This window comes from Phoxinus phoxinus (assembly GCF_949152265.1).
Source record: "Phoxinus phoxinus genome assembly, chromosome: 4".
Lineage (NCBI taxonomy): Eukaryota > Metazoa > Chordata > Actinopteri > Cypriniformes > Leuciscidae > Phoxinus > Phoxinus phoxinus.
This window is the reverse complement of record NC_136879.1, coordinates 31256789-31278378: the sequence shown is the minus strand read 5'-3', so window position 1 is coordinate 31278378 and position 21590 is coordinate 31256789. Positions and strand designations below refer to the sequence as shown.

Sequence of the window (21590 nt, the reverse complement as noted above, 5' to 3'; positions counted from 1 at the left end):
TAAATATTTAAATGGGTTATTCATTTTTTGGTTTTAGTTTTTAAATAATTTATTATGCTTTCTTGTTTTACGTTTTAAGAACTGGAAGACTTAGAACAAATATAAGGCAGTAACATCTTTACACAAACAAACAATAAATAAATCACGAGGCATTATAATAAGTTTTCAGTTTTAATGTCACCTTAAACCATTAAAAAGAAAAACAGCTAAAATCTGTTAGTTTTATTAAAAATACATGCCCTGGGAGATACAAGTGCCCGAAGTTTCATAAACACACATATACAATTCGTTTAATGTCTGTAATTTTATGCATATCTCAGCGCCTCAAGGAACTTCACATCTTAGAAATGAGCAATTTCCAGGAAGGAATGCAGAACAAAATGACAATATTTTGACACTAGAGGGAAATATTTTATCTGCAGCAGCAGCAAAAATGACTGGAACATGATGCTGAGAGAGACAGGAGGTAAAATATTATAATAATGCCCCAGGAGTCATAATCATCATGCCAAGAATAGTGATGATAATATAGAGTAGTGGTGCAGCAGTGCTCAGGGTGTCAATGAAGAGTTACAGTGCCATTAGCACAACACGTACACTCAAACCTCAGCCTCTGGTTCAGCTCCATCAGGAAACAAGCGCATATGCACAGCCAGTCGCCTGGACACGCGCGCGAACAGGCCTGATGAGAATAGCACCATGTCATTTCACAGGGATTTGAGCAGAATAAATACACAGCAATTTCTCCCTCGAGGGCTTATCAGACCTGAAGAGTATGATGAAACCTCCTGCAATATGGAGTCTCATTTTTTCCCTAGAAACTCAAGATATTTATTCAAAATCAAGCACGGTGTGCAATGATGACGACCACAGGTTTCAAGTTTTACACACTTTATTCCTAAAACATTGGCTGCACCATCCATAGCGGCACACAATTGTATGTACACATTTATATACACACACAATTCTCTAAATCTGTGATATAAAATATATAATCCGACAATGTACCTCTTGTCCTCTTATTTGAACACATTAAATTGCTGTACAGGAATTCTGTAGCTACAGCCTATCTTAAAGTCCCCACCACACAAAGGTAAGAACGTGAGCTCCTGTATACTTCATCTGTACACTGTGACAGTAAAAATTGTGGAGAAAATATTTCTCTAAATATTCCTCTAAAAGCAACCTACAGCAAATTCACTTGTCGGTTCTGTAATTAAGACAATTACATATATGACAAACCATTTTCATTTAATTTAGGAAGGCAATATGCATCTTCCCGTGTTTATATAATATAAAAGGATTAAGAAATTACACATTTAAAAACATACAATAAATAAGATATATGCAGGCATTTCAACTGGATAAAACCTGACCCAAACTGCACTTTCAGGCCTTTATCAGTTCACTGAGATGGTTTAGTTCCTTTCCCTCCAGTTGTTGAGATGGACACTTGGCATAAACTGGGCAGCCTGGCATTGCCATAAGTGCGCTGTCTGATTGCAGTTGGTTTGTCCAGCCGTGTCCACAGCGTGGAGGCCTGCGACGGCAGTGCAGTGATGCGGTGTCTCTGCAGGGTCTGTTGTGAGAAATCATGGCAACAGTTGTGCAGAGTCCCTCGTTTGTTAGAGCATGTTCATGATGAAGTTGTACATTTGGTTGAGCACAACAAAGTGCACGGGGAGACAAGAGCGCCGGTCCTGAGTCGCTGGGTCACAGGTCAGCCACGAGAGGGCATTGTACTGCTCCAGCACAAATCTGCAAACACAACAAATATGTGGTTAATTTTTTTTTTTGAAGAGGAGGATATTGATTGCAGTGCTGTGGCAACGTTGAAAAAAAGGGCAAGACTGAAATATGTGGTTGCGATTAAGCCAACTTTTGAGGTTTACGGGTTTAGTTCACCTCAAAATGAAAATTATTTTGTCATTTACACACCCTCATGTTGTTCCAAACCCTTGAGACACTTTCATTCATTTACAAAACACAAATTAAGATATTTTAATGAAACCTGAGAGATTTCTGTCCCTCCATTTACACCAAAAATTTGACGCTTCAAAACGTTCATAAATAGATCAGAAAAGAAATCCATATGAATCTGAAATCTGAAAATGAATCTGAAATTTGATCCAAGTGTTCTGAAGAGACGCAAACTGCTTGATTCATCTGGATTTAAAAAAATAATAATTCTTTATGAACAAAATTGAGGTGTAATGGACTTGTTCATTAAATGGACAAATCTTTCAGGTTTCATTAAAAATGTTAATTTGTGTTTTAAAGATGAAAAAGTCTTGTGTGTTTGGAATGACATGAGGGTGAGTTAATGCCACCTATGGGTAAACTATCCCTTTTATTAAATCATTGATTTACTAACTATTAATAAATCATGTTTAATGCCATTAAATGCATTTAATACAGTTAACAAATGTGTCCGGATGTTTCATAAGTCAGCTCCCCTCCTTGTATGGTGGAGTTCTAGAAGCTCCAACAAGTATGAAATGGAACCAGCGAAAAACCCACCTGGGTTCATATTATAAAATGTAAAGAAATATAAGAGGCATGGGAATATAGAGAAGAGTGATACCTGAGCACATCTGAGGTATGGCTGGAGTCCAGAGGGTGGGAGTGTTTACTGTGCAGCAATTCATCTGACTGCACTGACGAAACATTAAGGTGCAGAGAAGCCTGACAGGAAGACAGAAACATTCATTATATAATATCTCTGCAGATCTGTTAAATAGATTAGATTATTAATTGTGTTTTAAATAACGCTGTAATGAATCTCTGGAGTGAAATGATTATTGCGTTTACTCAAGAGCTCACCTTCAGGAAGAGAGGACACTGGTTCTTTGCCTGTGGGCAGGAGGACCAGAACCAGTCAGGCAGTGGACCCGCTTTAGCTGTGGACACAAAGTAGCCCAGAGCCATGGGCTGCTGGAGGATGTTGGGAGATTCGTCGTGAGACTCCATCCTGTCTGTGCTCTGGCCCTGAGGACGGGAAAGAGACCGTAAGAGGTTGAATACAGAGGTCTATAAAACACTGAGAAGTTAGTTCAGTCACTTATTGCCCAGGTGTATTTATTTTCCGCGTTCTGCTCAGTCTGGCGAAAAGTACGAAAAGTAAACTTTGTTTTCAAGCGTTCAAGTCACTCCCACATGTGCGGTTGTACGCGCACCATCTGCACGGACACAAACATTGGACTGCACATGGACAGTAAAATTACATCACGCGAAAGTGTGTGGAACACGGACGAAGTATACTTTGGGCTTTACAATACTAAAGTAAAAAATATGGATAAAATATATTTTTTTTTATTCCTAAACAAGGTTTATGATAGTTACGACTTACGAGACAACCATTCAAAATTTAGGGGTCAGTATGATTCAAATAAAAATAAAACTTAAATTCAACAAGGACACATTAAATTGGTCAAAAGTGAGAGTAAATATTTTTTTTTTCTGTTATAAAAGATATCCTTTTCTAATAAACACTTTCGGTACCACTTTATTTTACAGTGTCCTTGTTACATAATGTACTTACCATAGTAATAACAGTAAATTAAGCATAATTACATGCAATTAACCCTCAACCAAATCTTAATCATTCCATAACCCTATAGTAGGTACATGTAGTTAATTAATATTACTCCGTACTTAAATATATAATTACACTGTAACACGGACACCTAAAAATAGTGTAACCACACTTTCTATACAAAAAATCATGAAAAAAATGCATCATTTACCACAAAAATCTGTTAACAACAGATAATAATAGAAATTGATTCTTGAGCACCAGATCAGCATATTAGAATGGTTTCTAACAATCATGTGACACTGAAGACTGGAGTGATGGCTGCTGAAAATTCAGCTTTGCCATCACAGGAATAAATTACATTTTAAAATACATTTAAAAAAAAATTAAAAAAAAAATATATATATATTTTTTTAAATTGTAATATTTTACAATATTACTGATTTTTTTAATCAAACAAATGCAGTCTTGTTAATCAAATGAAAACTTTTTTAAAAATTCTCAGCTCCAACCTTTTGAACAGTAGTGTATGTTGAAATTCTTCAAAAGGACAGTGCAAACAAGTTTACCTTGCTGCCGTCTCCTCCGTGGTGGTAATGTGAGCCTGGTGACTGTACTGGGGAGGTGGTGGGAGAGTTGGGTAATATGTTAATGAGATCGGGGTCAACCAGATCATTCTCTGACAGCAAGTCCAAGATCCCATCCATGCCACCCATTCCATCCGTGACATCTGCAGACACAATGACAACTTATATTAGTCCGCTATAAACAATAATAAAGTAGAAGAGCTAGATGGGGTGAAGGTGAAAGTGTCTGACCGTTGTTGGGATTGAACGCCTGGAGGCCGGCAGAAGTGGGGAACACGAGGATGTGAGTGCAGGAGGTGTCCTGAGGAGTGTTTAACTGGGACGTCTGCATGTTCAGGGTCGTGCTGCGGCCAAACACGGAGCCCGTGGACACAGAGTCTATGTAGACATGGAGAAGGAAGGGAAATCATGACTAGGTTCTGAACTTTCATCAAGCATTCAAACGTTTTTAAAGGCCTGAAAGGAAAAATCGAAGTACAGCCCAATGCAGAACAACTGCTCTGTGTGAAAGGTTCACATTTACCTGGCATGATGACAAAGGAAGCCTGTGGTTCCATTGCAACTAGACATGTACTGAGAATGCTGGGACTGTCCGCAGCAGAGATACCGCACATCCTGCACATTTCCTTCAGTCGTCTGCCGAGAGACTGCAAGTTTCGCCTACTCAACAAAATACTCCAATCTGATTGGAACAAAAACAGCAGTTAGATCAACAGCAAAGGACACAAGATGCCAAACACTTATAACTTGTATACATGATTTAAACACTTATTATTTAATAATTGCAATACCTACCACGTAACTCCCCGTGACCTATCCTTCCAAGTCGGCCGATCACAATGCGCCAAGGAAGTGAAGTCATCTGTACAAGACCCAGGCACCATTCCCAAAGCTTCTGAATGCCCTGTCGTCTTGCAGAGCCCTTTTTCCTCCGAGCTCTGTGTGAAACACACAAACATCCCAGTCACACACAGGCTTAGGCTTGAATAAACTACGCCAATCACAGACCAACTCTTGAGTGCTCACCGGTTGGGTACGTCAATGCTGATGATGCAGGTTTCCAGCAGCTCTCCGTACTGGTCAGTGCATGAGGCCAGGAGCCACCTCTGGTCATGTGACAGGCAGTAGGCAACAAACAGCACATTGTATTTCTGCGCAGCCTCTCCAAAAGTCTCACCCAGCTCTGTCTGTTTGTCCTTCACTGGTGCCAGGATGAATGGCGGTGCGTAGAGATGTAAACACTCTGGTCTCTGAGGGCGGCAAGGACGAGGAGGTTAATATTATTATTTATTACAAAGCTCTGTTTATCAAAATATTCGTATATATTTAATCCAAACAGATCACAGATCCCAAAATAAAAGATCCCATTTTAAAATATAAAGGAAGCTATATATTTTCATGTATAAAGATGCATTTATACAATGAAAAAATATATTTTCATTTTTTTTAATAATAAACAAATAAATGTGTAAAATGTCTAAAAGATTATACTTTCTATCAAGTTGATGATTTCATTTGTACAAAGAATGAAAATGTAAATAAATATCAAATTTGAAGTTAAAATACTTTTTCCTCTATACTATTCCAGAGACCTTTTACCAAGACCAAGAATGAAATTTGGTAAATTTGGAATTGAAATCTATTTAAATAAACTTCTTGTTATTAAATATGGTATAAATATATAATTATTTTGTTACTTTTCCACAGACCTTCTAGCACTATATTGCGGACGCCGATTTTAAACCCCTTGCCCAATGCATTGGCAGTTATTAGGTGTACCTCTTTACTCTGTAGTGCAGTGTCAATGGCCAGACCGGGGCCAAAGCCTGTTAGCGTTTTGACATTAGTGGAGGTTGGCAGACGCCGTCTGCACTGTGTGTAAACTGAGAAAGCCAGAGACTTCAGGTGCTGTGCGTATATATGGCGCTCCTCACTCCAGACCGGCTGCAGCAAGTATTGGCTGGGTATAATCTGGTAGAAGAAAGCGCCAGAAGTTTAGATCTAAGCAAAGTGAAACATTACGACCAGAAAGCTCAGACCAGATGAATTCTTACTTGGACATATACAGCATTCCTGATGTGAGGAGGAAGAAACTGAAGCATCTCCAGATAACAGCGGAGAAGACCCATCGTCCACACACTGGAATTGCCTCCCTGGCCTGTCTCCTCATAGCTGAAGGGGTTCACAATGTAAATCACTATAGAGGGAGGATAAGTGACGGCATGGGAGTCTCCGTCAGTCGGCACCCCCACCTTCTCTCTATCCATCGTACTGTAACATAGATAAATCACGGATCAGCGCACACACCTGAGAGGATCAGTAAGAATCAGATTGTTTGGATATGAAAAGCAGTACCTCTCTGGTGGCTCAGACTGGACCTGAGGTTGGCTGGTGGTCGATGAGCCGTCCCCCAGTGTCCCTGCACTCTGACCGCTGCTCGGCTGACTGGACTGCAAGCCCTGAGCCCCAAAGGTAGGCAGGGAATTGGGCTTGGAAGACGGCAAGGAACTTATGCCCTGAGAGCAGGAGGAAGAGGTGGTGGATGTGGTGGTGGTCGGAGTGGCGGTTGTGGGGTTAGTGTTGGAGGTGCTGTTGGTGGTAGGGGTGGTGTTCTGAGCGACTGTGGTGGGGCTACTGGAGCTGGAAGTTTGCGAAGAGCTGGTAGGGTTTCGTTGGGAAAGCAGTGAGCTGTCCAAAGACTGGGATGCCAGACAGGACACTGAAGAGATAAGAAATATTATAGGATATATACATATATATATGATATCTTTATTTTTCCTGTTTGCTTCTTTACATACCCAAGTCTTGTCGGCACACTTGCGCATAAAGTCTGAGCTTGTTGAAAGCCTCGCTGCTGCTGTTGATGGTTTTTGGGAGCCAGTCAGTGAAAGTCTGATCTGCGAAAGGCTGGGATCCAGTATCACTCACAGTCACAATGCCATCAGCGTGAGACTTGGCGATGGGCCTGTGCTGACCGAGCCGACAGGACTGCAGGACAATAATAAATCAATCAAATAAAATGTATTTGTACATCGCTTTTTACAACACGCATTATTTCAAAGCAGCTTTACAGAAAACCAGGATGTTAATGTTTATAATAACGTAATAGCTTGATCTTCAAAGTCACATTTATCAGATTAGTTATGGGTTAGTTACATTTTGTGACAATACAAGCAATCAAGCAGTTGAGATATCACATACCCGGGTATGCAGTACGCATGTATGAGAATAAAGTTGGACATACTCATATATCCAACTTGATATAGAGAAATGATGCAACAAACAAAAAAAATCAGGCAGCTGAGATTTTCTATATAATATATATCGATTTACGTGAGTGTACTGTACATAAATATGAACAAAAATATATAAGTTTATATATAGAGCTGTGCAATATAGCTTACATTTTGGGACGATGTAAACAATCACGCAGCCGAGATTTCCTATATAGTATATATTGCTTTACGTGAGTGCACTGTATGTATGCAGGTTAAGAATAATGTACTATATATCCAATTTTTTACATATTGCTGGACGATAATATAGTCAATCAAACAAACATCTAACAATCAAAACGATTTTCTTTACAGTACATGCCACTTAATGTGAGTAGCGTATGCATTTGGGTAAAGGTTGTACATATAGTTGTTTTAATTATAATAATTATACTTATTAATTTGTTATGTGGTGATATTGAGAATTACGAAACCTGTGATTTTTCAATTTAATGATTTGGTGTAGTGACATTCCGAGGTCATTAGCATGTTCAAACCTCATATACTGCTGTCAAGTCTCTGAAGAAAGTCTTGGCTCCATTAAGCAGAGTTTCATTGTCGGGACACACCACCATGTATCCGATGTCCCTCTGGGAGCTGTACGGGTCCAGCAGAAGCTTCTCCCAGTATGGCAGAGCGAAAGGAGACAGCACCACATAGTCATACTCATAACCCACCAGTAAAGTGGGGATGGGGAGGGGCTCTGGAGATTCATCCGTGCCTGAGAGAAAAGAGTTGTATTAATATACCTATATCATTTATAAACTATGCTGAGGATGGTGTCTGTTGATTTAGGCCTACCGTACGATCCCCTGCCAGCCATCTTGTGAAACTGCTGCCAGGTGAGGGGGCCCTGGACCCCCCAAGAGCGCACAGACCTCTTCTTCTGAATGGTGTCCTGCAGGACAGGCTGAAGTGACAGTAGCATCCTCACCACATCCTGGGAGAACAGCATGCTCATATCGAAAGCTGCAAGGACATAGAGAGAAAAATGTTTTACAAACACACCAGATTTTACTTCAAACAGATTTAATGTTAAACACACTCAGAGAAAACTGTTTACTACAGTAAAACTATAGTTTACCGGTAGAATTTGCTAGAGGTCTGCCTGGGGATTAAAGTCACCATGAAATGACAGTTTACGCTTAAATCCCACCTCTTCAATCAACCTCAAGCTTGAATTCAGATCTGTCTCCATCAAATTAACAACTGATGAATAGAACTAAGTCCTGTCCTACAATTATTATTATTTTTTTTTGTTGATAATCTGTTTCACTTCGATGTACATCACAATACGGAAGAAAATATCTGTAGCAACTTCCATTTCATCACAACAAACAAATCAAAAGTGTGTGTATTTAATTAAATACATGTTCCTATACTTCCTGGTTGGTTGATAGGTGTATGTACTGTATGCATGAATGTATTATGTTTCTTGTATTTAAACAGCAGACACTGTATTGTGTGTGCAAGACAAATTTCCTTCGGGTCTAGGGAAAAGTCTATCCTATCCTATCCTATAAATTGTAAATTGCCATGTTATTTCAAAGATAATATAGCAACAGCTCCTCCGAGAAATAAATAATTGAATACATAAAAAAAAAAAAAAGTAACAACTCCAAGTCCTCTTTGTATTCAATCTCTCCCCTTCAACCACCTATCACATAGAAACTACTTTTCACAAGCCGATCAGTTCCTGATGATTTACTCTGAAACGTCACATTATGGAAGTAAATTGACTGTAAATGTTTCATCCTGACTTTAAAACATGATTTGAAATCAATTGTCATAACATTTTTTTTTTTTTTACAAAAAATGTACGGATATAAAAAAAAAAACAGTTATTGAGGGGGAATATTTATATTATAATAGTATGGAAGAAATAAGTCTTTAAAACTTAAATGTAGAGTTTATTTATTTTAATAATATGTATTAATTTAAATACTTTTCAGTAATTTTGAGGCCTCCTAATGAGCCCCAGCCCCCTTCTTGAGAACCACAACAACTTAAACTGAAGGAGTAGCGTAAAAAATAAAAGTTGAAGAAAGATATACAATTATAATAAAATAATAAAAAAATATATCAACAACATCACAAGAAGAAGTCTCACCGTTGCGTTTCGCCCAGTGGTGTAAAGAGGAGCTCTTGACCAGCGTCTCATCGACTTTTCCTCCAGACATGTTGTCCATGAACTGTCTGCCGTGCTCAAGAGCCAAATAGCAGTCACTGTAATAGTCCCTCTCCTCCAGGCGCATGGGGAGTTTGAAACTGGTGCTGAGAAGCTCGGGCCTGATGATGGGGGAGAAAGGGTTCGTGCATAGGTCCTGCAGCAGAAGGACGAGATCATCCGGGACCTGCTCTTTAAGGACCGCCCCTCTCTGAAGTGAGGCTGCACGTACAGCCTCAAAGTGCTTCTCTGTCTCCCGTCCGGCATCCGAACCCCGTCCCATGATGTCCAGCTCATCCTCCAGGAAGAGGCCGGCCCCGTTGCCATAGCGACGGTTCATGACGGCACTAAAACCACAGGAGCAGGGGTCCATGCTTGAGTACTGCGGGTCCATGTTGGGATCACTGATGTAGACGCCCACATCCGCCCCTGTGATGTTCATGTTGCAGACGCAGATGCAACAGCTGTCAAAGTTGCAGTCCTTAAAAAGGTTCATGACTGACTCGGAGAGGATGAGGGTGACGTATAAGCTGTGCGCTTCTGGGATGGAGGGCACGGTGGCCGGCTCAACTGAATTTAAAGGTCTGCAGGTGGAGGGTGTAGAGGCGGGAGAATAGAGGTCAGAGTTCTCATATTTCAGTGAGCCCTGGACGCTGGCAGGGCCTCTGGGGGTGCGTGGGGTCCGGGGTGTCCGTGGCGTTGGGGCAGAGATTCGAGGGGTGGCGGGGGAGGGCAAGATGCCAGCGCCGCTGTTGCTGGGTGGGGCGCTGTTGGACATAAAGGTGTTGTGTGTCTGAGGGGTGCAGCTCTGGTCCTGTTCAACTGCACTTCCCACACTAGGGATGTTACTGTCAATGAAGAGGGGGACAAAGTGTCACATGCAGTGGTCAAAATTCCAACGCAAGGGATATTTATGGTGAAGAAAAATGGCACAAGCATACATTTCAAGCAAAATGTGACAAAAGAAGTTTGTTTGGTTTAAAACTATAAAGAATAGGTGTATTGTCCAAAATGAAGAGAAAAAAGTATTTGGCAGGAATTTTTATTCACTTCCTGAGTTAATTCAATTCAGAGAGAAATGATCTAATTCCAAATTGAAAGTCGCAACATAAGTTCTGCTTTGACCGGCCAATAGAAACAAGTAGGTATAATAAAGGGTCACTAAGATATTTTTTACATTTATTTGATAAAAGAAATATGGTAAAAAAATTACTTTTGACAAATTATTAGAATTTAAAATAACTGTTTTATGTTTCAATATATTTTAAAATGTCATTTATTCCTGTGATGGCAAAGCTGAATTTTCAGCATCAAGAAACATTTCTTACTTTTATCAATGTTGAAAACAGCTGTTCTGCTTAATATTTTTGTGGAAACCGTGATAGTTTTTTTTAGGATTCTTTAAAGAACACAAAGTTCAAGAGAACGGCAATTATTTGAAATGGAAATCTTTTGTAACATTATAAATGTATTTACGGTCACTTTAAATCAATTGAACTATTAAGCATTGGTAGTGTATATCTGCTCTAAACCACCAATAGAAATTAGGCCAGTAAACACAGAGGTCATGACCTAAGCTATGTTCAGACTGCAGGCAAAAAACTAAATTTTCTGCATATACAGATTTTATCCAGACGGGTTTTAATAGTATGAAAAAAAAAAAAAAAAAAAACATGAACACATTTGGAGGTGGTTTGATATGCGATTCCAATCAGATTTTCACAGATGCGTCTCAGTCTGGATGCTCTAGCTGCTCAAATTGATTTCAAATTGTCTTTTGCATCATTCATCACACACGATGACATGTCGAAATTGGTGGTGAAAATGACAAAGTATTCATACAGAGTTGAAACTGTATGTCCAAAGATTTTGGCTGTGACTACAGAACAGAACATCACAAACTCAGCGATGGAGGAGACTGGTTTATATTGTGTTGTGCAACGGAGGAGTTCTGCACCGCTACTCGACAGGGCATTTATTTAAGGAGTGAGATGATTTTCCCTGCATCTGTTTTGAAAGCCTCATCACATACGATGGTACGCCTACGTCGTTACCAAAGCAACCCATGCAGATAGGTTGGTTATGTCTGGACACACAAATCATATTTGAACAATTGCAATTAATGGTGCAGAAAGTCTAACTAAGAAGATTGCTTGCAGTCTGAACATTGATCCAAATGCAGATAAACCAACATTTATGGCTATCCACCAAATTGGCAAACATTACAGGGATGTTTTAGAAATAAAAACTCAGTGAATCAATGTCTCGCTCCTTCCCTTACAGTTTAAGTGAAACTACACCGGTGGCTACTCTGTTGGGAACTGTCTTCATAAATCCACTACAACCACCTTGGAAACACTTGGCAAGTTATAGGAAAATGGATATCAAAGTGAAGTTAGTTTTGAGAAAAGCGCTCCGATATGATAGAACAACATCTCAGCATTAAAACAGATGCAGGTACACATTCTAATAGTTGAGTGTGCTTGGCAACAACGCTCTTGGACACATTCCTCAATTAAGGCTGCACTATCATTAATATTGAATGGCTATTTTGGGCTGGCAGCTGCATGGACTACAAACAGCAGAGAAGAGTGTGCTTGTTAAGAACCTGACCCACTTACTTCAACCACCACCTGCTACATAAACAAGAATCCCCCTGCTAAATAAGGTAAATCCATCAATTTAAAAGCCTTTTAGGCTTCCCATACAGGCTGATGCTTGAATTACTCAATGTCTCAATGTTTTGTTTGTTACAAAAGAACAAACATGCAAAGAGTGTGAAGCATTAAAATCTGATTGGGAGGAAGGAAATCCCTAATTTATTGGTTGGTGTACCTGTCCTTGTGAAGGAAGGTCATGGCTGTCATTGGCTGCAGCATCTCCAGTTTGGCAACTGTCCAGCTGGGCCGGTAAATGCACTCTTCTGGAAGCTTGATGGGAAGCAGACACTGGCTGGGCAGCATCTTCAGAGGGGCGTAAAGGGAGCAGCCGATGAGGGCTTGGCAGGACTCCGTCTTAAACACGTAGGAGAAGTCCTGTAAATATGATAGAGAAACAGAGTCTCGCATCACAAAATGCCTCTTTATAAGAATACGTTTAAGGAACTTCACAGCCTTAAGTTCTACCTTAATCTCTGAGGGTCTGGGGCTACAGAAACCCTCCTCCACCTCCATCTTGAAGTTCCCGCTGATGGCCCCATCCAGAAGAGACAGGCCAGCAGCTGACTCTGTATTGCCCATGTTTATAGGAGAGTAGCCCTGCTCCAGTGACGGAGGGGTTGGGAACATCTGGTGCAGGTCTGCAGAGCCTAGATCAATAAACACACAATGAAGGAACAGAATATTGGCACTATAAATAGAAAATAGTTAACAGATGCTTGCCATTAACAGTGTCAGTCTGTGAAGACGTGTGCAGTCCTATAACAGTCTTTGTTTAAGAAAACTTAATTTTATTTTATTAAAATTGTATTTAAATGATACAAGTAGTGTTATTTTAGTATTATTTATATATTATTATAGTATTTATACATTATAGTATTTACTCTATTGGGTTTAATTTTCTTATTTCAGTGTTTTTTAATAGTAATTTTAGCACTTTTAGTAACAAAGTAAATTAGGATAGTTGCCTTGGCAACTAACGGAAATAAAATACGTTTTTCATCAAGTTTTTAATATAAAAACTCTCTATATGGATAATATGAACTTTTATTTACACATTCTAAACCAAACTGCTCACACACTTCCAGTAACAACAGTAATTAGATCAAATGTATTAGTAATGATGTCGATTCAGCAGGGGTTATGATGTGGAGCACATACAAGGCAGGGGGTCAGGCGCTGCAGGTTTTGGTTCTTTCCCACCAAATTTGTCCTCTGCTCCACCAGCAGCTCTCCTGGATCCAGGCTGTTTGGGGTAAGACAAAGACAGGCTCACTTTAACTGTTCCACTGATTCCCAAGTTCAGCAAATAAAGAACTTTATGAGCACCTAAGCATTTTTCTAATGAGGCAGGAGATCCAGGAACAAAGTGGGAAACTTACAACTGACCGCTCTCTAATTTGGCACTGATATGCATATCACGATATCCAAAAGATTCATTACTGTTGGGGCTTCACAAACTGTGATTCATACCAAAAACTGACAAAAAAAGAAGAGTTGATTTACATTGCTTAAGTTAGAATAACAAGGCCTTTTTACTTTCCACACACAGTTGTGTGCATTTAGGCAGCGGTTACCTGGCGAGTTCATAAGAGTACTAACCGTCAGGTCATCCTCGTCAGAGTTAAAGAGGTTGTCCAGGTCATTAATGGACACAACCAGATCGGTCTCATGGATCAAGCTGGTGGTAGGAAGTGGTTTACCTCCACCTGACCCCTGGGCATCTGTGTGCAAACAAGGTGTTCAAGATAAAAAAAAAAAATCCAGACATTTTCAAAAACACTTAAATATTTTATTTTGCTGAGGAAATAACTCACCATCAGAAGATAAACTGTCATCATCCCTCTAAAAGTACAATAAATAAATGATTAAATAAAGACTTAATTTTGAGAAACACAAACAGATATTTTTTTTTAAAGAGAATTACTTTCTGACCTTATTTCTCTTTCCGGTCTCCCTCTCGGGTCCAGGCTTTTTGTCTTTATCAGAGAACATAAAATCCTCGTCTCCTTCCACAAAAGCGTAAGGATCAGATTCTCCCTCCTGGTTTTCATTGCACACAGCTGCAGAAAGATACTGGTTTTTCTTATGTTCGTACATCTTCACCAGCTCTTCCGACACCTTCAGAGGCCTTTTGGAGGAGGACATAAGCCTGCAAAAAACACCCAATACTACATTACACCTCTAGTTATTGGAAAAGAATGAGTCATATTAAATAACTGATAAGTTACACCAACAGTACTTTTTCCATCAGGTTGCTATCAGCATTATAACTCGATTTACCATGATAGATAAATTAATTACTTAGGGTGGCATTAGTAATGGAATGTGTCGACGCGTCACACTGTTTACACTCCTAAATCCTTCATATTTCACATAAAACAAAACTTGCACGCAGCTCAAACATACTCTCTGCACTTGGTTACAAAGCATTGAAAGTCCTTGGTTGTTTACAGTAGCCTATCTGATGGATGTACTCATGAGTCGATTGGACTTGTTTAAGAACACACTGTCAATTGTGATAAAACTTCCCAGTGTTATGGACATCGCCATTTTTGATACTGTCACTGAATGCAGTTGTGACATATGTATTCAAGCAGGTACTTTAATCTGCTGAATGAACGAAACATGTCAAGACTCACACCTTGCTGTCAATCCCAAACAATGACTATGAATGCAGCCATCATGTATATTTGTATAACTGAGAGATGCCTTTTAATTATCGGAACTTATACTTTTTTTATTACTATTTTATGAAAAATTCTTTGAATAAAACATTGGAAGATTAATTGCAGAGGTTATGGTTATTATTAATTTATAGGTTAACTAAATGATTAATCAACTGATTAGGAAATATTTCAAATAGTTGAAAAAATAATCAATACATTATTTTATCATCAAAAAATATATGTTAAGTTGATCAAAAGTGACTATAAAGACATTCAAAATGGTTCTATTAATCTGAAGATTTCTATTTAAAATAAATGTCACGATTTTTTTTATAATGAAGTTTCACATAATCAATAATATAATTACATTTTTAAATAATAATAATAAAATAATATCATAAGTTATAAACCTGCACTATGGCCAGGCCTGCCATAGCCACCAAATCAAAACATCAGGTGTGGAGCAAAAACCTGAAAGTAAACTCTTTAGAGACACTGAAGCAATGACAACTGAACTGACTATTTATATGTTCAAGCAAAACATCATTAGGTCACACAGAGTGCACTACAATATTGGGCAAGCAACAGGAACCAGTTCAGTCTCTCTGCCCCTACCATCATCTAGTAGAAAACATGTTTTTCACCAATTACTTTTCAGCAAAGCTGCCTGATGTTATTGACAACCACTGAAGCAAACGACTTGCAAAAGAGCCAAAGTAATGTTCCTTGTGGAAGCATAACTTGCCTTTTACACTCCATAATTCAGATTTTTAAAGACTAACCTATTACCGGTAAATAAAAGCTTTAAATAGCAAAACTGCCACATGTCACTATTTAGTGTAGAAGGCTGGAGAACTTACTCTGTAACTGAGACAACACCGTCCTGGCTTCCGGCCCTGTTACCATCCTCAAAGAGCGTGACCGCAGGAAGATGAGGTGTGTGGAAATCTGCATTCTTCCCTCCAGGCACCCTAAAGTACCTCCAGGGGTTATGCGACATGTCCTCGTTGGGGTTTATAGCGGAGCCCATGTATACGGTGGCTTCTAGGGACTCTGGGTATGGAGGTGGGCATGCTAAGGGCAATGGGTCTAGTGGAGAATCATCTGTGGGTTTCTGGGGCACCAGGCAGGGCTCAGAGGAAGGATAAAAGTGTTGGTGCAAGGGCGAAGAGGAACTCTTTAGGTCATTGGCATCCTCTCCGTGCTCACAAGGGTGCGGGCTAAGCGGCGGGGGCTGCGGGGAGCCGGTCATCTCGTCAACTGAGCTGTGCAGCATCGGGGTCTTGCTGGAGGTGACGTCGGCGTGGAGGAGGCTGGGGTAGCGGCTGTCCTCGTGGCCCTGCAGACAAAGCCTGTGAACACCCTCCCCCTGCTCCAAGTTAGGATGTTCTTCACATAAAGAGCTACGGTGGTGGAAGGGCGTCTGGGGCCTCTTCTGCTGCTTGTCCCCCTTCTCCAGCTTCTCCGCCATCTTATGTTTGGTAGATGGCTGAGGAGGTTGGCCAGCAGATGGAGGAAGCCCTGGGGTGCTACATGCCCGCTGTTTCTGGTTCTTAAGCCTGGAGTGACAAGCGAAAGATCAGTCAGCTTTCATTCATTCACAAATTGTAATTGGTTGCAAATGTGCAGCTTTTGAGCATACCTTGAGCAACTGCACTGTGACCTTTGAGATGACTCTACAAAGTCCCAAACAGAAGCTTTGTCCGTTTCTTCCTCGCAAGCTCCGTTAGACATGGTTGAAAACTTTCTCCTGCAAAAATAAAGTTGCTTGGTTCATACACAATAATAATAATTTCCCATTGCTAGGTTATTTGCTCTGGCTGATTAGTAAAGCTGTTGTTTTTATATTCATACTTGTTCTGGGCTCGGTTAACATTGCACTCCTGCCAGACTCGTTCCACCATTTGGCTGGCTAGGCGGCGGGGGATCTTGCCTCCGTGATGACTGCTGCTGTCCACACTAAAGGCGCCTGACATAGCTGAGAGTTTCACCAACTTCTGGGCAGGCTGAGAGACTGCAATGGGAAAAAATCTTACTAAACCATTACATAACTAATGGCTTTAACAGCAACTGAGAATGCAAGTGCTTTTGATTGTCCCTGGTCTTATCCATAATTCATCATCGATTTTAATACAAATAAATATTATAACAGTAAAAGATTTTTTGTCCGACACCAACATGAACAAAAAAATATTGGTCGATTCTGATATAGATATTTGTTAGTTGCTCTCTTATTTGTAATCAAAATAGATTTGTGTTTTGATCATGTTTTAAATTAGCAAAGTTTATGAATTAAGGCATGCATTAATACTGGCTATTTTATTGACGCATCATCAAATAATTTCTATTGAACATGGATTGGATCCATTTAACATTCAAAAGACCAACGTAAATACATAAATGTAACAGAACAGAGATGTATATGAAATAAATTGTGCTTTTCAGGCAGGTCTAACAGTAGTTTTCAGGTACATAAAGTAGTCAAATGTAAAATAACACAGCATATTGTTCACTGCATGAATTAAATATACATTTATCTTTATTAAAGTTATTCAGTCCAGAGTAGCGAGTGATTTTGTTTTGTCTTTAGCGGTTTAATTAACATTATAACACAGACAGCAGCAAAGCAGGAAAATTAGGCTGAAATGGCCGTATAACCCTTCCCAGATATATGGCAGCAATAATTGCTTCTCTAAGATCATTGCTGATGTATTTCCTCCTTGGCATTGTGTTAACAATTACAGTATATAGTTTCTCTTCCTCTAAAATTAAATTACAATTACATTAAATGTATTAAACAAAATACATTCAAAATATTTATTTAAATATCTATATATATTCATAATAATCCAAAATGACTCTTATTCAAAAATATATTAAAATGTAAATATTCACATAACCAAAGATATTCCCATTAAATCTAGTCCAATTTAAGGGGAATCAAATTATGTAGTACCTCAAGTGAAGCATTTTGAACATTTTCTCATTTATACAGAATAATTGGTTAATGAAGTAGTAGTACCTGCTTGAGCCTCCTCAGGTGAAGTGGGAGGAGTCAGAGTGACCGAAGAGATCCCAGTATCTCCATGGATCATCTGACTGTGCTGACCTCCTGAGTAAGAACCCAAGGAGGTGGAAGAGCTCACCGCGGCCATTACCGGGATGTCCGACTGGGCCACCAGCACCAGGTTCGCTGGGTACACCATCCTGACCCCAGCTGCACCACATAAATTATTACTCGCACCACAGATCATTTGATATTACCATGAACTCACAATGGGTGTTTTTCAAACGGAAGGCTGCATCCTACAAAGGATCCTCCATTTCGCGTCCTTCATTTGACCCGTTTTGAAGAATGCATCTGATGCATCCTTCACGGCTTTAAATCACCCACAATCCTTTGCGCACATTTAAATTCAGGAAAATAAACTGACGGAAAATTAGTCTGTACTGAGCTCGTTTGAGTTTATTATGAAATGTAAGACATAAATAATTATCTTTAGTTTTGCTGTAAATTAATCACTAACACTAAACTGACAATAATGTAAGCCACTGGAAGACCTATTCACTGTATTGCATTAATAGAAAGCTAGATAATCTAAAAAGTTTGTAATACAAAGTATTTTTCCAAAATTAAATTTAAATAATATTTTCATGTCATGACCTTGGGGGCGGGAACATACGTGACGCAGCCATGCACACTTACACTAGACCGTCTCATTCTAGCGTTTAATCGCTGATGAGGACACTAGCCTCAGAAGGACGCAGTCTCGGTAGGACGAAAACATCCAATATGAACAGTTGAAAGTTTCATTCTTACCAACAACAACTTCAACAGCAGCCAAGGAATCATCCTCCCAGTCGAGGTCATCCATCTTGTCGTCAGTGACCTCCTTGCTGTTGGGGCCTATGGGATAGAACTGCTTCCATTCTTCGATTAACTTCTGGGTCGGTGCATCTGAGAGCTTGAAGGACTGGCCCGTCAGAGTCCCACTCAAACCGTACGGAGAAAGGATCACTGGGGTAAAACATGGAAAATTGTGTCAATCTAAATGCAAGAGTAATACTTCTTTGTAAAGTCTCTCTTCACTTTGTGGTAACATGAGAACAATACTTTGACCATGAAGTAAGCCATAAAATGAAAGTCAAAAGCTCTGCCAATATTTCAGACTGACAAGTTCACACTAGATCTGAAACGGGATGATACAATGCAGAGGCATTTTCTTTTTGAAGCATCATGAAACACGATTTTGGATGTTAAATACAAAAGTGCATTCACGTTGCTGATGCACAGAACAAATTCAAACAGATTGGCATTTATTTGTGCATTTAATTTCTAGACATACATTACCATTCAAAAGTTTGTGGTTGGTAAGATTTTTAGTGCTTTTGAAATAAGCCTCTTATGCTCATCAAGTCTTAATTTATTCAATCAAATATATAGTATAAAGTTGTGAAATATTACAATATTTTTGGTTTTTCACTTTAATATATTTCAAAATGTATTCTTATGATGGCAAAGCTACATTTTCAGCATCATTACTCCAGTCTTCAGTGTCACATGATCCTTCAGAAATCATTCTAATATGCTGATTTGGTGCTCAAGAAACATTTCTTATTATTATTTTAGTAGAAATCATGACACATGTTTTTCATAAAAGTTCATAAGAACAGCATTTATTTGACATAGAAATCTTTGAAACAATATAAATGTATTTACTGCCGAATAAAAATAAATTTCTTTGAATAAAAAAAAAAATCTCTTACTGACCACAAACGATTTAACTGTAGTTTAAATTGACTGTCTTTTTGCAACATATCTACAAAACAATAAAATAATATATTTGTGAATGTGAATTGCAGTGTGCATATTTGGTAACTCCAATAAAGCAAAATGAAAGTAACTGGAGCACAAACAGTTGTTGCGTTATCTCCACTCCTCCTCCTCCTACAACTTCTGCAGCTTTCCACACCTACAATTACACACTATTCAAAACTGTGGTGAGATCTGATCTGCACTGAAAAGGAGAGTTTCATGACACTTTAACAAACCAAACAAGTCAAGTGAAAACTTGGCATGTCCCTACATGGGTATGAGTAATAAAAATGAAATGCAAAAAGAATGAATGTTTCTAATAGGCTAATTAAGCACAATTGTGAAAAGCAAGAATGATACGCACAAGCTACATTATCAGTAATTTTCCATGAAGATAAGCATTACTTGAGAGGATGTTTGGCCCCAGAATACAAGACAATAAAATATGAAGGGATAATAAGGAGGAGTGTACTTGGCATTCAACATCCTTGCTTTTGCAAAACCATCTAACAAGAGTCTAACATAAGCATTAGATTGCCCTCTGGGAGACGGTTAATGAACTAACACATGCCAGACAACTGAGCACAAGCCCTGTGAACAAGCTCTGCCAAAGTCAATCTTCAGCCATTACAGTGACAACAACTGGAATAAAACAAAATGAAATCAATCCGTGACTTTTTGCCACTTATAATGCAGCACAAACAAGCTTTAGATAAAGATGTCATCGCCAATCTTGAGGAACCAGAAAGGACTCTTTCTTTAAAATAAATGTTTCACTTTAAATACAAGTTAAAGGGATAGTTCACCCAAAAATGAAAATGGTGTCATCATTTACTCACTCTCATGTTGTTCCAAACCTGTATGAGTTTCTTTCTTCTGTTGAACACACACACAAAAAAGTTATTCTAAAGAATGTTGGTAACCAGACAGTTGACAGTAGGAAAAAAAAACCTATGGAAGTCAATGGGTGCCGTCAACTGTCTGGTTACTAACATTCTTTAAAATATATTCTGTGTTCAACAGAAGAAAGAAACTCATACTGTTTTGGAACAACATTAAATTTGTATTTTTGGTGAACTATCCCTTTAAGTTTTGGAAGCTTGTTCTGAACTCACAACTCAGAATTGTAAGATATAAAGACAATTACCTATGTGTTTTTTATTATTATTCTGTAGCAGAAACAAGTTTCCATAGCTTAACTTCTTTCCATATTTGTCTCGCAATTCTGATATTATATCTCGCAATTCCGAGTTTATAACTTGCAATAATAAACCCAAGTTTCTGACCTTTTTTCTGAAAAAAGGGTTTCTTGCAATTCTGAAAAAAAAAGCCAATAGCTAGATATAAACTCACAATTGTAAGAAATTAAATCAGACTTTATATCTTACAATTCTAAGAAAAAAGTCAGATTTGTAAATTAAGTTACCATTTTATTTTTATTCTATGGTGAAAACCAGCTTCCATATTTTCAGCCCTAAAAAAACCCTAGTGTGACTTTACAATCGTTTTTGGCAGGATGTCATCAACAGATCAGAGCTTAATTCGTATTTAACCTGGAATTCTCTTTTTTTTTTAAACAGCATTTCCAAAGGTTAATTAAGGAATGACGTGGATTAGATATAGAAGAACAGGTTGAGGAGAAACACAGATGTATCTTGTTCAGGATAAAACATACTGTTCCAAGCGGTAATGCAAGTCACAAGCTTGTGAACTCAGCACCCTGGAGGGAACGGTGGTGATGTAACAAAGCTGAAAACAGGAGAAGTACTGAATCTGGAAAACACCTCATCAGGGCCACAGTGGGGCTACACTGAGATAATGACTACCACAAGAGAAGCAGCGTCTCAGAGGTGTTAACATGATGTAGGCCTTCCATTATTGCGC

At 38.9% G+C, this 21590-nt stretch overlaps 1 protein-coding gene across 1 annotated transcript in view; it reads right to left on the bottom strand.

Annotated features, from left to right (window-relative positions):
- Positions 1-877: 877 nt before the first annotated feature.
- Positions 878-21590, bottom strand: part of med13b (mediator complex subunit 13b) — a 30733-nt gene continuing 10020 nt past the window's right edge. The window contains exons 5-30 of the mRNA XM_079609816.1: positions 18711-18908; positions 17913-18107; positions 16745-16904; positions 16533-16640; positions 15751-16449; positions 14157-14373; positions 14039-14066; positions 13824-13945; positions 13383-13467; positions 12690-12871; positions 12400-12599; positions 9508-10412; positions 8199-8366; positions 7895-8118; positions 6921-7110; positions 6478-6841; positions 6177-6393; positions 5902-6093; positions 5149-5372; positions 4918-5060; positions 4646-4804; positions 4354-4500; positions 4105-4265; positions 2824-2988; positions 2585-2685; positions 878-1758 (exon numbers count right to left, since the gene is read on the bottom strand). Of these exons, the coding sequence (XP_079465942.1) occupies positions 1626-1758; positions 2585-2685; positions 2824-2988; positions 4105-4265; positions 4354-4500; positions 4646-4804; positions 4918-5060; positions 5149-5372; positions 5902-6093; positions 6177-6393; positions 6478-6841; positions 6921-7110; positions 7895-8118; positions 8199-8366; positions 9508-10412; positions 12400-12599; positions 12690-12871; positions 13383-13467; positions 13824-13945; positions 14039-14066; positions 14157-14373; positions 15751-16449; positions 16533-16640; positions 16745-16904; positions 17913-18107; positions 18711-18908 (5687 nt within the window). The 3' untranslated portion in view covers positions 878-1625. The remainder of the gene's footprint in view (positions 1759-2584; positions 2686-2823; positions 2989-4104; positions 4266-4353; positions 4501-4645; positions 4805-4917; positions 5061-5148; positions 5373-5901; positions 6094-6176; positions 6394-6477; positions 6842-6920; positions 7111-7894; positions 8119-8198; positions 8367-9507; positions 10413-12399; positions 12600-12689; positions 12872-13382; positions 13468-13823; positions 13946-14038; positions 14067-14156; positions 14374-15750; positions 16450-16532; positions 16641-16744; positions 16905-17912; positions 18108-18710; positions 18909-21590) is intronic.